At 34.2% G+C, this 18887-nt stretch overlaps 1 protein-coding gene across 1 annotated transcript in view; it reads left to right on the top strand.

Moving 5' to 3' along the window:
• Positions 1-18887, top strand: part of LOC108766608 (uncharacterized) — a 39388-nt gene that overhangs the window by 9391 nt on the left and 11110 nt on the right. Inside the window, exon 2 of the mRNA XM_018516009.1 lies at positions 14384-14746. Coding sequence (XP_018371511.1) covers positions 14384-14746 — 363 coding nt within the window. The remainder of the gene's footprint in view (positions 1-14383; positions 14747-18887) is intronic.

Here is an 18887-nt window from a genome sequence, read left to right as displayed (position 1 = left end):
AACAGCGGGAGAGCTTACAATGAATGCAAGGAGGTTTTTCGAATAAAAAAACGAGGATTAAAGGGTCTAGCCGAATAAGCATATGAAAAATGACCCCAAACCAAATCCAATTTTGAGTATCTAACATTGTTAAGCTCGATAAAAGATTATTTTACCAAATTTCAACTTGCTAAATTTATTCATGTAGCAGTAATGATGAAAAACGTCAATTTCAATTTTTTATTTTTATTTTTCTATCGTGTGAATTAAAAAATCTGAAAAAATTTGACACATTTTTTAGGAACAAAGATCCAAATGGACTCAAAAATATTTCGAGAGAAAGCAATATTTGTATTGTTGATCGAGGCTTCCAAGATGTAAAGGATGATTTAATTACGCAAGGTTACACTGTCCTCATGCCTGCACTTAAAGGTAAACGTCGTCAGTTGACAACTGCCGAATCTAATGAATCTCGTCGAGTCATAAAAATTCGCTGGGTCATTGAAGCAATTCACGGAAACATAGGAAAAAAATATAAACTTCTTCATCAACAAGTGGATAATAAGTTACTGCCTAAAATTAAATCCTACATCCGTATAGCTTGTTTTTTAAATAATAAGTTTGGTAAACGTCTAAACTGTGATATTGAATTTTCTGACGAAATATTGGCTCAAATGACATGGGTGGCACCTAGTTGGACACGGCTCAATTGGACACGAGCCATTCACAGCACTTGAGACTACAAAGCTCCTAAGCACCGGTCGCTGTGATTGGTGGTGTCCAATCGAGCCGTGATCAATCGGGATCACCCCAAATGACATCCTGACACTGCACAGAGAATACATTGGCGAAGGAGATTGAAGAAAAACGATGGAGTAGACGAAAAATTCAATTCACACAATTAACATCTTCGAAATTAATAGATTTTCCTGAAATGACAGAAAACGATTTGAAAGTTTTATTCATTGGATCTTATCAACTGAGTCAAGCAGTGTCTTGGCCGAAATAATTGATGCTGATAATAATATCAACGTTAGCTATCTCAGACAAAAGAAAAGTATTATTAAAGTCGATATTAAATCGCGACATATCAATAATAAATCGTACAAATGCTTCATTTTTTTGTACCATTATGTACCAAATTGGATATTCTAGTCTGAAGCGCTACTACTGTGAATATCCAAATGGTAATCGTACAATTGGCTGTTGTTCTCATGTAACTGCAATAATTTACTATTTGTCACATGCCCGATATCTTTCAAAAATTGTAAAACCTGCGGAGATATTAAGTAAATTATTTCTCATTGAGATGAAGTGACACCTGTAATCAACGAAGATAGCGATGAAGATTAGTATGAAAGACTGCAGTTTCAACTAAAACAGATAGCAGTGATACCTGGCATTTTATTCACACGTTTTGACATAAAGAAAAAAACTTTGTACTTTAGAGAATAAGAATAAAATATTTGACGAAATCTCAATTTTTGCACTAATATGATCGTCCTTTCTCGGAAAGATAATTTTATACTCACTATCATTTGAAAGAGAGAGGGGGGAAGGTGAGAGAGGGGAGGGGAGAGAGAGAGAGAGAGAGAGAGAGTTTTTTTTTTTTCATATATTTGGTTCGTGAAGAAACATGGTATAACCATAGATTTCCACCTTAAACGTTTCTGGTCGGAAAAGTATTGAATTTAGAGAGTCATGCCCATTGAGACTTTTGTTCAAAACGTCGAGGACAACAACATACTTTAATTTCAGCCAATTTAATCAAAGGACATTTTCCATAAGATCTGTGCGAGGTCCTTTCCTCAGATGTACATTATGTTGATTGTCACTTGATAAAATTAGTTATCTCTCCAAGATGATGTTACACAATGACACAGCAATAGGGAAGGAGACTGATGTTACTATCATAATTTTAGAAGGGGAAAAAGAATGTGAGGTGGCGGGAAGGAAAATTGGAAGGATAAGAAAAATTAGGAAGGAGATAATACTTGTATAACAGGAAAATAGGAATCAGGCAGGAATTCTGTGTCACTTTGCTTGTTTAAATCACTTGATTGCTTTTTAATGTGTACCATCTCCGAAATCTATCTCATATAACGGCTCATTGTCGATAATTTTAACTTCATTCTATTTATAATTATGATCGTGGATCAACCGGTAGTTCGAAATTACTGATGGGGACTCTGCTTTTTTCTCAGTGTCACTTACGTGTTCGGATATTCTTGTTTTTAATTGATGTTTTGTTAGTCCTACATATGTCGTATCGCAATCGTGGCATGATATCTTGTAAATTACTTCTTGATGCGATATAAGATTTAATAAATTTTTCATATAATATATAATATTTGTCATAGAAATTTTTCCGCCAGGGGCAAGCTGAATGTTAAAATTTGTGAAAGAATTTAGGATCATCAAGGGACTCATACAACACAGAACGTGCAGCAATATCATTGCAATAACGCTGCAATATTGCTGCAACTTTTGTGCTGTAGAGGGAGGTAAAATATATCACTCAATTGTTGCAGCAAATGAGCGATATGTCCTTCGTAAATTTTAAATTATTTCAGCATTTGATCTTTTATGTATTTATAAATTTTATTTTTATTTCAGATTGAAAAGGCCGAAGAAATTTCTGAGGAAACTAAAATTATTGATGTCATCGTTGCTGAGAATGGTACTTTGATATAGAGCATATAAGATTGAAGATATATCTGAAATAAAAGTTGATGAAAGTGATGTGTCGATGAAGGAATCAACAAGTAAAACTTTTGGGGAAAATTCTTTCGATGAAAATCAGAATCGTCATACTAATATTCTAAATGTTAGTTTTTTATTAAGGTACTAGCATAAAATGATTTTCTTACAAATGTGCTAAAATTTGACATATAAGTAAGTTGGAGTGCTCTCTATGTTTTGTGTGCAATTAGACACATATTGACCGTCTAGTTTTTGACAATTACAATCAAAATATGCATATAGTTTCAACATGTGAAGCTTATACGCAACTCAAGTTAACGTCAGATTTTTAATTATAGTATCCTTACCATTCTTAGGATTGTTACAAAAATGAGCACGCGATGAAGGAACTTGAAACGGATATTGTAAAAAAAGGTCATAATTTTTGACCGTTTAGTTAGAAAAAATAGAGCTGTGAAAAGAACGTAATGTTTCGATTTTCTTTGGCATATGAACTGAAGGGAGTAGTGGGAAGTAGAGGGGATGGCCAGCGAGCATCTGGCAGCACCGGCGTTAGTCTGCCTTCTATCTGTATTCATTTTCTTTCCGTATGTGCAGCCTTGGACAGGCACAATCAGGGGTGGTCCACTCCCCTCTTGTATGGCAGGGGTTAGAGTTCCTATAATGAGAGTCTAGACATGAGACCGGAAGAACGCCATTGCCAGGCCCCAGCCGGAAACAGCAAATAACGCGCGCACCATTCAAAGTTTCGGTAATAGTGAAATGTAATAATCACAATATCCGTAATTGTTAATTAAATCATATTGCATGTATACAGATTAGTTTGTCGATTTTAACTCACCATTTTTGCCTGCTGAAAAACGAGCTTCATTGACATCGTAAAAAGCCAATTTATAAACACAATAAAACATACCTCACATAACACTGAATTTTTTGTCGGATTCCAATTTGGTTTGTCCAGTGCTCGAACTGCCGCAATCCACTGGGTTCTCCTGTCATCTTTAGGGAACATTGATGTCTTGATCCCTTGTGTCGATCTCGTACCACAAATAGCACATCGTGCCATGGTGACAGTCCAATTTCGCATTTGCGCCTTTTTCAGAAATAAATTTAATAAACAAATTCAAGTAAAGAAATATACAAAATTTATATTTCTTTAAATTATTACTCCTTAGTGTTTTCCTTTAGGCTTTCCTTTAGGTTTTCCTTAAGACTTTTCTTTAGGTATTAGTTAGCATTGCGCAATATAATATCCAGCGATGACTCCTAATTTGTATTTTGTCGTTAAATTTAATAAAATTATCTTAGTACATAATCTTATTCTGATACTAACTCCAAAAATACGCGAATAATAAGGCCGAAATCACACGGCGCGGAATAGGACTGTGGAATAGAGAGTGCGTCATTGAAGTAACCAATCAGCGCTATTCCGCATTTTGCTTTGTAACGCTGATTGGCCGCTTCAATGACGCAGTCCTATTCCGCACCGTGTGATTTCGGCCTAACAAAAATCCGTAAATATATCAAATTTTCTGTATGCAAAAGATGCTATAGAAAAAATGCATTAAAAAGACCAATCAAAATTTAGATATTGGAGGAAAGTGTAATTAACAAGCTTCAGTATACCATTACAATTCAAATGTAGAAGAATGATAAAAGATCTTCAAAAGTCCAGTTTTTAAATATTTTGTTAAATAGTGAACATTATATTATAATATACACACTGAGAGAAAAGTATACTAAATTTTATTAAATACTTTTTTAAATATTTTTTAATATTAAATTTTTTTTAAATATATTTTTAAATATTAAAAAAAATTTTTTTGTTATTTAGCAAATATTTATTTTCCGTAAATAAATATATTAGTAGTACTATTTAAAACTATTTAACCTATTTAAACTAACCTATTTAACTATTTACTAATATTTAATGCATTTTCTCACAGTATAAAAATGTGAGATGAAATAGGAAGATAAAAGAGAATAAGAAAAAAGTAAGAAGAGTTTTAAGGAATTTCCGAATTAAACATGTACTTATGGCGCGATATCATTATTTCTTACAAGCATGTTTACAAAATCCTGCCGTACAGTTTGTATTGTTGTATCAACGTTCACTTTAGACCTTTTTGTAGATAATTGAATTCTTTGCTTTTTCGATTTATGTTTTTGTATGGCTGTCTGTTTAAGTCTCCTTTGTTTTCTTGCAACTTTCGTCATTTTAAGAATTTTATTGTAATTTCTTAGCTGTAGGACTTAACAGGATTTTCTGTGTAGTTTCTTCAAGGTAGGGTCTTACACATCGTACTTTATATTGCATTTTCAATACGTTCTCAGTATTTTCGATTCTTTGTTGTTGTGTTACAGTATTATCGTATTGTGCCAATCGTTATTCATGTTGAGCCAATACTTCCTCCTGTTTGTCTTGCAAAATCATAGAACTGTGCAACATCTCTTGTTCATGTTGAGCCAATACTTCCTCCTGTTTGTCTGCAAAATCATAGAACTGTGTTCATGCACCGTCTATTGTTCTTGTTGTTCACGTTGTTCTACATGATTACTACAATTAAAGTTATTAACTAATTCTTGTTGCGGCACATTTATGGATGGAACTGCGAAGTGTAATAATACTCGATATGTTGCAGAACCGCCGTAATCCTCCTGACAAAAATGCATATGACATATTATCAATTTTTTAATTTCCTTCTCATCCTGTGGTCGTTCCATGTGCAAACTTTCAAATCATTTTTTTCGGCGTTCGGCATTTTTTGGGAAAGCATGACGTGCAGCGTGCTATCCCGAAGAACACCCGGGAACAAGATCTCATATTTCTAATTCGTCAAAATCTAGAATTATTTAATACAACTTACGTGTTTGTTTGTATGTTTGTTCATGTATATACTTTGTTTACGGCAATTATAAGTAAAAAATACTTTGCTATATCGTAAATGTTTGCTGCTGATCCGTAAAATGTCTAGCAGATCGCCGACAACATCGGCTACAATGTTGAAAACTTTTTTGTATTATCAGACGGAAATATTAATTTAGTAAAAAAATTTTATGAAAAAAAGAAAAAATTTATTGAAAATTTTCAAAGTAATAAATAAAGAAATATATTTTACGAGTAATAAAATGTACAAAAATAGAAATTTATTAGAATGAGCAATTTCCAGAAAGTTGAAAATTATAAATATTTTATCAGTGATAAGGCATATCCGCCGTCGAATAAAAAAAATAAACTAGGAAAAAAGTATTACATTTGAAAAAAATTCTGTTCAAGGAAAAAGAAATATTCGAACTTAGATTGCGTGAAAAATTTTGCAATATTTCATAGTTAGTCAACTAACAAAAAATGTATACTAGACAAGATAATTATGTATAGGATTAAATAGAATGTGATAAGCAAAAAAATTTTTATAGTTTTTTTAGCTTCGGTTTTTGAATGCGTTTTTGTTTGTGCACTAGAGGAAAAGGTAAATTTATTCTCCTTGATAGGTGTAAACTAGTAAAATTTTTTCAACGAGACTATTGAATTGTTAACTTTCTCGAAACCTTCTTCTGTACCTCTCTTTTCGGAGCAAGCAGCATTTTCTGTATAAATAGATGTATCTTAATAAAAATTCATTTTCGAGCTTCACTTCATAAACCTTGCCTCTCGTGTGTGCCGAGAAAGTTGCATGTAAAGTTGCGTATAAAATGAAATGTCAGCTTTGCAAAAAGAGAAATGACGAAAGAAATAATCCGCAGAAGTATCAAGTTAGATTCGATGCTTAATACACGTACAAACGCGGAGAAATTTTTATCCGAATTATCCGATATTCCGGAAAGTAGTTACGCGATTTTCACCGGTTTCAACTACGAATGTTCGGATTCGGTATTAGGAGTGCTGTATCAATTGGATACTTCAGTAGTGACAAGTGTATCCTTCGTATAGCTGGCGAAACCGTGAAAATGCGACGGATTTTTGGATATGAGGAGGAAGATGTGGGAGGACACATCGCGAATCTCCTTACGCATAATTTCCAAGGTAAATCTCATTTTTGTTTTAATATTTCATTGAAAATTGAATACGATTAACATGATATAATGAGCACAAATTAACTAATAATTTTTTAAATAAATTCTAGAAGAAAATATTCGAATGAAAAATACAGCGATGATCAATCTTCCCCAATCACGGAGACGTTCCGCGCAGGAAGAGCCAGAGGCAGTTCCGTCGCGTAAATAAATTAAAAAATTGTAATATTAGAAACTGAATTTTTCGTAATTTTATGGCATTAAAATATTAATTATTTGCAGGAAGGACACGTATTGTTCTAACGCAGAAATTGAAAGAAGGGAAGCCGGAAATTCCGATTACCCAACTCTCGTCGGGTGAGTTAATATTTTTAGGATAAAAATAATGTCTAAATTTAATAATATAAAACAATTGATGGAATCTTAATATAATACTTTCGGATACAGAAGAAAATGTAAATTCTCCCGAGCATCGCGTGTCTTCGCCGGATGAGTTCTTCTCTCTCATGAAAGATAAAAATTTTAATTGAAGTGAAAAATTCAAGAAAAAAATAATTTTTTTTCTTCCAGAATATGAAGTTATTTATTCTCCTACACTTCGTGAAGAAGAAAGAGAAAATCAAGAAGAAGAATGGGGAGAGGAAAAGCAGGAGAAGGAGGAAACTCAGTTGGGAGAAGTACACAGGAGAAGACGAAGAGATAGAAAGAAAAGAAGAACATGAGGAAGAAGAAAAAATCAAGAGGAAAAGAGAGATAATGCAGTAACTTCTCTTGCAGGTATAAAATCTTTTTTTTTTTGCCGATTTTTTATCCGATGTTCATATTTAATTTATGATTAACGAATTTCTTTATTAGGGACTCCTCGCTTTTTTATTCCGCGAGTAAGAGGAAGGCTTTTTTTACGGCGCACAGTGGGCCAGGAGACCCGAAAAACTGACCAAAGGTCGAGTTTAAAATTTACTTAAAATAATATTTTATGTGTCATAAGAATATCTCAGAGAACATATAAATGAATTGTATAATAAGATTTCGGTTACATGTTTCGATGAACGGCCGCTTGATTACAAAATACAGGCGATATAATTTTAGACCTATTTTGAATATAAAAAACATTAAAACTATTAATATATACTTAAAAATTAAATGTATAAAAATCGTATTGGTTTTAAAAATGGACAAATAATAATATACATTTATTTGTTTTAAATATTTGCATTACTTTGTGTGGCAGAGTTATTTATGCGAATATTTCTGATTTAAATTGATTAAGACTCAACAAAAATCCATCGTGCTGGCCCGTGCGGCCTCAGAATTAATTTTTTTTGCTCTGTTTTGTTTGTATGAATATGATTCATGAAAACAAGTTGCTACTTTTTGCTACTTTTGCTCGTTACTAAAGATATGTACTTACTTTCCCGCTACTATACTGTGGACCAGGAGACCTCAATAAGTGACAAAAAATTCATTCCCTTCAGAATTTTTGATAAAATTATGAAAAATTATGGTTATGTACGGTTTTTCGGATCGCTGATTCCGAATCTCATATTCGGAATTTCGTAATTCAAAATGGCGGATCTAAAATGGTGGATGATTTTTTATAATAGTTGCTTAATTTTTATAAAATTAATAAATAATTTTGGTAAATATACCGAATAGGGGACCCGCTCTATAGCCTTGATCTTGATATATATTGTCAAGGTCGTGACCTTGAGTAACCTCCAGGTTTCAGCTGTCGCTCGTCCTTCGTTAAAAAGTTATTAACAAAAGAAGTTTGAAAAATGATGTCTCTTTTCTAAATATAAAACAAATAGTGAATTCGATTGGACGCACTCAATGCGCATTGGTGCGCATTAAAGCCGTTGTACACAAAGTAATATAAAGATATGTTTATAAATAAACATAGAAATCGATTAAATCATGAAATACTCAATACATTTTATTGTACTATTAGGTAAAATATATATATGTATTTCATGATTCGAAATATTTGCATTTCATTTTTATATTCAAATTAAATCAGTGTACAACGGCTTTAATATGCACCAGTGCGCACTAGTGCTTCCAATCGAATTCGCCAAAAGATTTTTGCTCTCACCCCACCTCCCTCCTGCATGGAGACGCATGACTTCTACGCGAAGCAACTCCCACCCCATTTCCCCCTGCTTGGGAGCACACGACTTTCACTTGTATGATTTTCACGCAAAGCAAACTTTATTTTGATTCCCTTATGTCCAATTTCTTCACCTCTAGTTAAATTTATCCAAGAGATATCTCCCAGAATACAATGGAGATATCTCCTGGATAAGATTATCCGCAACTTATCTGAAAGTAAAGAAATTGGGCATTAGTCGATTAACCTTAGTCGGTTAATTATTCAATTAATTTTGTGGATCCAGAAAGGTAGGGAAAAAGTACCGGGACACCTGAATATCATGGAAAATATAAGTATTACAGAAAAGTGTTTCAGACAAAAGTTGTAGGGTTCCAAAAGATCTATTTACTGATCATATCCGTTTGACCTTGCGTGGCGTCTTCAAGGTCAGGTGAAGATCTATTTTTTTTAATGGAACACCTTGATTTCCATTGCATATTCTTATAGCACATCTCGAGAGCTTTCCGAAACACTATAATAAAATATTTTTTCATGAAATACTTTTGGAGTTATAAGGCTCAAAAGTTACAGTACAGTTGACATTAGCATTACGCAAATTGTCCGACAGACGGCTAAAACCTCTTGAATGCTGTTCAAGATTATGTCCTGGATAACATTCGTCAAGATCAAGGTCATTGAAGATTGTTTCTCTTATTTTCAGTTTTCTTATTTTACGTAAAAATGAATTTTCAGTGCAAAAATGAAAATAAAAGAAACAATCTCCAGTGACTTTGATCTTAACAAAGTGACAGGAATTAAGTTTAACACCTAATATATGTGAAAATTTGTGACGAGTTTGTGATCACACAGAAGAAATCTTTATATTATCTTTTTATCAGAGAGAAAAGAAGATTAGAATCAAAATTTAAATGATTATCTGAAAAACAATTAACACAAAACATTAAAAACATTAAACCTATCAAATTTTATAATAACAATGGTTATGTGGTTGGAGCGATCCTGAAGCGAAAATTAAAGGTAAGCTCACACTGAAATAACAGTTGAAGATCACTCATATATACATGTATCCAAAAATTTCCAACGTATGTCCAGTTTCAAACGAAGATCGCGGTCCCGGGGGGAAGGGAATCGAATAACTAAAAAATCCTATGCGTCCTCTCGTACATACGATCAAAAATTTTCTTCTTCGTCCCCGCGTCCTGTGGGAAAATCTAAAAGTACGAGAGCAATGTCTGATATCACTGATGATAGAAAAAAAATAATTCGATGAGATAACGGTCCCGCTCGGAAGCTCTTCAAATAATGGCGAAAGCCCACGCAATTGCCCGGACCTGCGCTCGAAAATTTCCTACGCTTGTCGCAGCGTCCGGAACCAAAATCTAAAATTTCTTGTTTAATATCTGAGACTACAGACCAATAAAAAAATTATTTAAACAAGAACGAGCGATCGCGCGGGCGTTCGCCATTATTCGGAGACCTTCCGGGTACACGATCATAATTCTCAACGAATTATTTTTTTTTATTCGTCCGTAGTCTCAGACATTACACAAGAACTTTTAGATTTTGGTTCCGGATTCTGGAACAAGCGTAGGAAATTTTCAAGTGTAGGTACGAGCGCTCGGGCGGGCGTTTGCCATTATTCGGTGCTCTTCCGGGCACACCATCTCAACGAATTATATTTTTTTATTCGTCTGTAGTCTCAGACATTACACAAGAACTTTTAGATTTTGGTTCCGGACGCTGGGACAAGCGTATGAAATTTTCGAGCGCAGGTATTTAGCGCAGATATAATTAAAAGAAAGTTAGGTGAGTTATTTTACTAGAGTGACGCTTTTGCTCGAATTCTTTTTCGTTTCCTTTTGATTATATCTATCTTGACTTTTCACCAGAACATCGGGAAATTCTAAATAACCGGTCATCCAGCCGTTTTGCGAGTAATTTCCGTCTCTCTACAAAATCATCTCTCTGGTCTTCATTAACATGTTCATAATTTTATCTTCTTCTTCGACTGCGTTTAATTAATATAACATCACCTGTTCATTTACGACTATCACATCTGAAGATGGTTCAATCACGAGACCGAAACATGTAATTAAATATATATATAGAACTTTTAATTATTTATAGAATATTATATTAAACACTCTTGATATTGTTGTTTGAATTAAGAGTCCTCTGTTCTTATAATAATTTATTCAAGAATATTAACATTTTCCCAATTAAAGTTATGATTAGTTTCCGTGATATATTTCGAGATTACTGAGTATTTGGACTGGTCTAATTTTATATTATTGCGATGTTCTTTAATTCTTATCTGTAATTGTCTCTTTGTTTAGTTAACGTACGATGTATCGCAGTTATTACAATTTACTTTATATATGACATTATTTTTATCATGTTGATTTTTGTCTTTATAAACTTTGATAAATTTATTAAGCTTATTTAAGCACCTGTAGCCAATCGTATTTTTGGATTGATTAATAGACTTAGTAATTTTATTAGAAATAGATCTTATATATATATGGGAAAACCATTAACTCTCTTAAAACTCCATCAGTGTCAACATAATCTGAGCTAGTATTGTTTACCATTGTGGATTTTCTACACAAGCCAAACTTTTAATCCTTTTATTAATATAATTAAAAATCACTCCTAAAAGATAACCGTTATTCTTCAAAATCTCTATTATAAATTCTATGTTCTTATTATAGAATGTAGGATTTGACAATAAGATCGTTCTATCAACCAAACTATATATAGTTCCAATCTTATGGCAAGTTGGGATGATTCGAATGGAATGATAAATACCTGCCCGAAAACGTCTTTTTATGGTACCAATCTAAAATAATAGCATTCTCTTTATTGAGATAACCGATAGATCCACTGCTGACCGAAGTATTTTAAATCTTATCTAATTGTAATCTATCATAATACTTTTTGACGTTTGAATTCTTTGACACTTCACCATGTTAATTATATTAATTTAAATTATTCTAATTATAAGCTCGAAACAAGCCACGACATTGTTCAATTTAATTTTTTAAAATATACAAGCATTTTTTTTACTCTAATCATAAAATTTAAATATTTCCCTGAAAAAGTTGGTTTATAAAACCAACAAATTCTAGGGTGTCGTCATTATTAATAATTGTAATGTCCAAAAAATTTAAAATTTTTCCGCCAACCTCTGCTGTGAATTGAAGTCTCGAATGAAATAAATTAAATATGTTAAGTATTTCAGTACTCATGTTATAATATAGAAGGAATACAATTTATATATACATATAATCAATAGTTGTGCATTAAGTATCGCACCGAACTCTCATTTGCCTAATTTCCTACATTATTTTAATTTCGAGAGTCCATAACTACAGTAATTCTTATTAATTTACGCAGGCTGAAATTATGCGTTTTACAAACTGTACGGTTTTTAATTTTATTTTTCTTACTTTTAGCGAGTTCCCTGTCAGACTCATGAAATCTTGGATTGAACAACAAAAGACTCATTCAAAACAAAGTCAGAATTAGATTTTTTAAATTTTACATTTTAAATAACATCGTGTTACAATACCTTTCTTATATATTTAGATCTAACATAATGTTAAACGATTACCGATCGATGAAAAGATTTGAGCATTGGAAGCACAACTTTGCGTTTAAATTACTTAGGTTGGAATTAAATGACACATTTAGGACTATTAGACGTTCACAATATGAGATTTTACGCTTAGTAAAAGAAATTTTACGACACATTCCAATTCACATTTGAATTTCTCTTCTCTAGTCAAAATGATCATTTGTGGCATGTTTCCAAACATGAACACAAAAAAATGGATGAAAAGATACAATGATTACTTTTCAAACATAAAAAAGACAGTAAGAAAAATATTAAACTATTACACTATACTTGTTTATATCGCGAGTATCCTAATGTCTGCAATTCTACACATCCATACAGAAAAATAATAACCTGGCTTATACCTTTGCACCTATGTTACCTCTAAATTCTGAACAATTAATTTCAGAGATATACATAAATCCGTCTAATTTCAATAATAAGATTCTTGATCCATCTTTTACAACAATAAGAGATAAATGGTTTATCAATTTATCGTATATAATCATTCCATATAAAATTCGATGTTTCCTACAACTAGATGAGAATTTTTCCAGTACAAAAAACAGTATTAGAATTTATTAAAAATATTGAAAATACCAAGAGAAAAAGAAATATAGATAAACATTTAACGATCAGAAACCGTTCGATTCCTGTTATCAACAATTTACTTTCCTCCATGTAAAAATTCAAATCCAGTTAATATTCAAATTTCCAAAATGTCTAATTTGACAAAAAAATTTATGACTGATAATACAAATATTATATTTATGAAAGCAGACAAGGGGAATACCATGGACAGTATAGAATATAAACAGAAAATGCATGAAACTTTAAGTGACACTGAAACGTATGTCATAGTCAAGAAAGATCCGTCGAAAGCTCTTACAAATAACTTACGTGAATTACTTACAAGATGGAAAAATCAGAACTATATTAATAATACCGATTACAAAAATTATACAATTCGGATGGCATCCTACCAAAATCTTATGGACTACCTGAGGTTCATAAGCCGCTGAAAATAATCTCTTCCAATGACAGTACATTATATTCATTAGCTTCCTTCTTGCATAAAATTATTCATAAGAATATCCTTGAAGCATTCAGTTATGTAAAGGATAGCTTTGAATTGGTGGAGAGGTAATCTGATGTTAGAATTGACAATAATTACATCCTGATCTCACTTGACGTAATTTCACTTGACGTAATTTCACTAATGTTCCGCTTGACCTAGCAATCGAAAGCATTTCTAATAGATGTGGCTGAACATTCCAAAAACTGTAACATTCCAAAAGATGAATTTATTATCGTTCTTAATCTCGTTTTGAATTCAACTTTCTTTACATTTGATGGAAAAATATATAGACAAACATATGGTCTACTCATCGGATCACCATTGTCGCCGGTGATCACGAACTTAGTGTTACAGGATTTGGAGATGAAGACTCTAGAAACGTTAAAATTTACAATTCCATTTTATGTACGATACGTTGACGATATTGCCACTGTGATTCCTTCTCTTCTCTTCTTTCTATAACATATAACTATTGAAATACTTAATCTATTTAATTCATTTCATTCGAGACTTCAAATCACAGCAGAGATTGGCGGAAAAATTTCAAATTTTTTGGACATTACAACCCAATGGGGAAAAAAATGTTTAAAAAAACATTTTTTTAAATAATTTTAAATAATTTTCCGGAAGAGCTATTCGGTGTGCAGTTCGAATGACTATAAATATGGTATATATGCTAGAACATATATAATATATATAGTAATTCAGATTGAATTATTTAAGCATTGAAGATCTAGCTTTGACCATTATGGACATTACTTCTACTTCTTATTGTTGATATTTATGCAATGCAAAGGGATATAGCATGATAAAGTATACATTTAATATATTGTAGAAGTTCAGGTATTATCAACAGTAAAATATACTTTTGTGCTTGCAGAATCCTGGCAGCTGATTATCAAACGAATCAACATACCACCTACTGTAAAACTTAACGATACCGATTACATTATCCTTGATTGTGACTACGACTTAGAAAATACATCCAGCACGGGTCTCGTCGTTAAATGGTTTTTTAATACCAATCAAGTGGTCTACCAATGGATTTACGGCAGGTATCCTTTGGCGGATGAGCCTGCTGCAAAGTACGTCGATCTAACGTATAAAGCCAGCAGTGATCCGTACACTGAATACCGAGCCATAAAATTGAATAAACCAGGTGTGGATCTTACCGGCGTATATACATGTGTTATATCTACCTATGCAGATGAACGAACGGCAAACGCATCAATGATAGTGTATTGTAAGTATATCAATGTGTTTTTACATTTTTATATATAATCTTGAACACTAGCCTTTTCTATTCCATTCTATTAAGTTTTCCTGCTTAGTTTTCCGGCCCACTGTATAAGGCCACAGTACTATGTGAGCAAAGCTAGGCGGGTTCTAGATTACCATGTATTAGTACGTATACGTATATATGCGTGCGTGGGTGCGTGCGTGCGTATGTGAGTGGTCAGGAAGGGGGAAGTGCATCGCAGACGCTGAGTCTGAAGGGCAAGGGAGGAAAAACCGCTTAACGGGGTCCGTGGTAGAGGGAGAAGGGTGTTTCGTTCCTTAACTCTCTCACTCGTTACGATCTTTCTATATTTACCATCTTATTTGCACTCTCTCTCCAACTCTCTTTTCTTCTCGTTCGTAATTTTATTAAATAGATACAGCATTTGTATTATGATCTTTTAAATAATATGACTTAGCAATGATTTTAATTTAGCAACTAATAATAACATTTTTTTAAAACATATACTACAAATAGCCGAGCGTTTCTATTGTCAATTATTAAACTATTATTGAGTCGCTATCAAACACTTATTGGGTGCATCCAGAAGCGACGACCACTCAGTGAGCGGTCGTCGCTTCTGGATGCATCCATTGAACTATATCGTGCTACTACTGAACAGTTATTATAATTGATCGATTCTTAATTACAGAGAAAGTGGGAATGAAATTAAAACCTATTAAAAAAGTGTCTCATACTTTATTTTTTAAACTTAATACAATTCTTTTTGGCGTTGCGACCACCAGTTATATATTTTAAATACACTCTGTAACGCACAATTCTTAACATGTTTTCCACATCGCGCAGTATTAGTAATATCTTGATTATGTAAAGAATCTATATCTTCGTAATCAGCATCTAGGATCTCAATGGTCAAGTCGTCGCTATCGAGTATGTCAGCTAGCTATTCGCGTTTTTGGAATATTTTAACGTATACGAGAGTCTTATTGTCGTCATTATCTTCCGCATCAATTACAGTCATTGAAATGAGGCGTTTCACCATGCTGTACGGGATCATCCCATCTTCCTATCGCAATCGATAATGATAAGCACTCAGCCAGCAAGCACAATACTTTTCGGATTTTGTCAAGAAATTCCATGGTAAGGGAATACATGTAAAAATGTAATAAGAGAACATAGCTCCTTTTCTTAACACTGCCACTTTCTTCATGATACATTTTTTTCCAACGACAAATCTTTGCAGACCCACAAACGTTAGTACGGTGATGGGAAACGATTTTTTGAGACTGTCGATCGCAAAAAATCTTGAATTTATCTTTTATATTGAAAAGAGGAGGGAGGGCGTTTGACAACATAATTTACGTAATCTTGCACATGTTGGATAATAGGTTGTATTCGATCACACGGTCGTGTATGACGAGACAATAGACGATAGTATTTGCGGGTACATTCTCTTTGAATTCAAATTCTAATCGGGCACCCACTGCTGTTCTTGACGGACACATTTTGTGCGAACAGTCAATGATTGCAATAGTATAACCATGCAAAATGCTGTTTATCCTGATTCACTTCTTTCGCGGGAGATTTGATAATAAGATATACGAAAACATATAAACATGTCACTCTAAACAGCTATACGTTTGTCAAAGTCTCGATTCAGATCATCGTACGGATAAAATTTATAATTTTGATAAAGTTTATATTGGTTAATTTACAGTAGTCGAAGAAAGTTTCATATGTTCTTATGATATTTTTTTAATCAGTTTACAGAGCAAAGATAACATATCGTGTTTTTTCTAGCTGAGCCGTAGTCTTGATAGCCCAGGAGTGCTTCGTCGTGCTTGGTAATAGTGGATATTAGTACAAATCCCATGAACTTCATACTCAGATCTCGCCCGCCTTCTAAGGTACGCAGTATAGATAGTTTATTGATTTCGTTCAACTTAACGTGAGGCATTCATCACTGCATTTCGAATAATTTAAGTGTCGGCTCTGTCGCCGGATCTCTCACAAGTCATTATTGTCGTTGAGTGCTCGTATTAAAATCAATTCGTGACGAGCTTAAGTACCACATATTTATAATTCTCGCAAAAGCCCAACAAAAAGCTGAGCGGCACGCAAAAACTAAAGTATCCGTCACCTGTCATTAGACTTTTCGCGGTATCATTCTCGATCAATCCAGCATTCTTCATACGAAATGTGAAGTCAGTTGAATACGTTGAATAACTTTTTATAATAATGGTTATTTTCCAACGTTTTCATTACGATAAATTTTTCACCGTTGAATTCATATCGAATTTTTGTCAAACATAAACGCCACACAATTATATTCAAGCGTTGGTTGTCTCTGTCTATATTCTTCCTGTGACATCAATCTTCTTTCGACGTAGAGAACGCTTTTAAACAGTAGCATGTACAAATCCTGCTGTTGTATGGGTATCCGTATCTCATTGATATGTTCAAATGTGTTGACACGCGAACTGTATGCGTGAAACTCAAATTTGACGATCGTCAAAGATCGGCTCGCCTACAATATTCAAGATATCAGTCATCTCCAAAGTTGCGCACCGCGAATCTCAAAGATATAAAAAATTTCAACACGCTGAGCTTCTTCTTCCTGATACAATCGGAGGAGCGAGTATTATCAAGCATCACCGACTTTAAAGAGTTATCTTTCTGCATGCGCTCCGATTCATTTAACACGAGCATCTCACGCTTGCGTTGTCACTGTCGCCATCGTACATGCATAGTCTGACAGTGATCTCTTTTTCTCGAAAATCAAGCAATCGTCCGTTCGATGACATATCGTTAGATTCGTAAAGCTCTGTGCGATGATTGGCAGGTAGATGATCAGTTGTACCAGCCTTTCCCTATCCTGGTAGCACGCTTGGCGAAAATTCGTATATCGAGTGCACATTTTTGCCATTGCTATACGCGCCCACGGTCACGATACACTCTACGCGGATATAGCAGGAAAGTAATTCACCGCGAGGATGCTTTTCTTTCCGCTCAGTGTAAGCGTCAACGATATGACGGAAAAAACGTTCGACGAATATTGGAGATTTCTCGGTACCTTGGGCTTTTTTTAAATTCACACGCGTTTATAGAAACTGCAGGCATTTGTCCGCAGAAGCTCTGATGGTACGTCTGATAGGATGTTCAATTGTACTCCGCCATCGTAACATCGTTCCCGAAATATCATATTAGTTCCTCGAACGGTCGAAACTTGCCAAAACTCTCAAACTCAGCAACGGGACCACGAGCCCTAACTGAGTCCGCCTATTTTGCTACATCCACTCCCACGATGATGCATCTCCTAAGATCACCTTTTATGGAAGTGCACTACTGAGCTTCGTATGCCGCATCGAGGATCCTCAACGACTCAGCCACGACTGCCCTGGGGGACATCTCCGAAAAAAGAGACGTTACTTCCTCCATCGTGGCCTTTTGGGCTAAGCTCAATGAATCGTCAAGAGAGGACTCGACGAGCCTCTTTCTTTTCTTCACCGCCTTAGATGAGGACCTACATTTTAGAATTTTCTCAAAATCCGACCTATCAAGGTCGCCATCCTCAACATTTATCCGCGAAGCAAACATTGACATCCTTGAAAGGGACCGCGAACCAGCGGCATTACTACTCCTCGGCTTACGGCTTCTCTTTTTCCGCACGGCACTAGACGAAGACTCACCCGAAGCAGAAGCAATGCATATAGGTCCCTCAGCGCACATACCATCGGCTAAGAAAAGGATATTAATCGAGAGACGGTCACCACAAGGAAAAAACCCCGAGTGACATATGTCACCTCCCATATCGTACGCAGACGAAACCGAATCGCTAAAGGGCAGGGAATATTTCCGCAAACGCCCTTTCATTTCGGAAAGGGCTAACCCACACCCGAGCGTACAAATAATCTGCTCTGCCGTAAAATATGATAAATAAAAAGTATAGCAAGAACCATTGGTAGCGAAAAATTGGAGATCCTACAGTATGATAGCGCGGGTCGCTGAACCTCCACACCGCCAAACGGGGGCATCCAAAAATACACCACCACCAACCATTACCACACATACAAAACATACAACTAACATTTACCACCACCAACATATATACATATATACTTATACATATGCGGGGGGGGGGGGG

The sequence above is a fragment of the Trachymyrmex cornetzi genome, unplaced genomic scaffold, assembly GCF_001594075.2.
Source record: "Trachymyrmex cornetzi isolate Tcor2-1 unplaced genomic scaffold, Tcor1.1 scaffold607, whole genome shotgun sequence".
Classification (NCBI taxonomy): Eukaryota; Metazoa; Arthropoda; class Insecta; order Hymenoptera; family Formicidae; genus Trachymyrmex; species Trachymyrmex cornetzi.
This window is presented reverse-complemented; position numbering and strand designations above follow the sequence as displayed.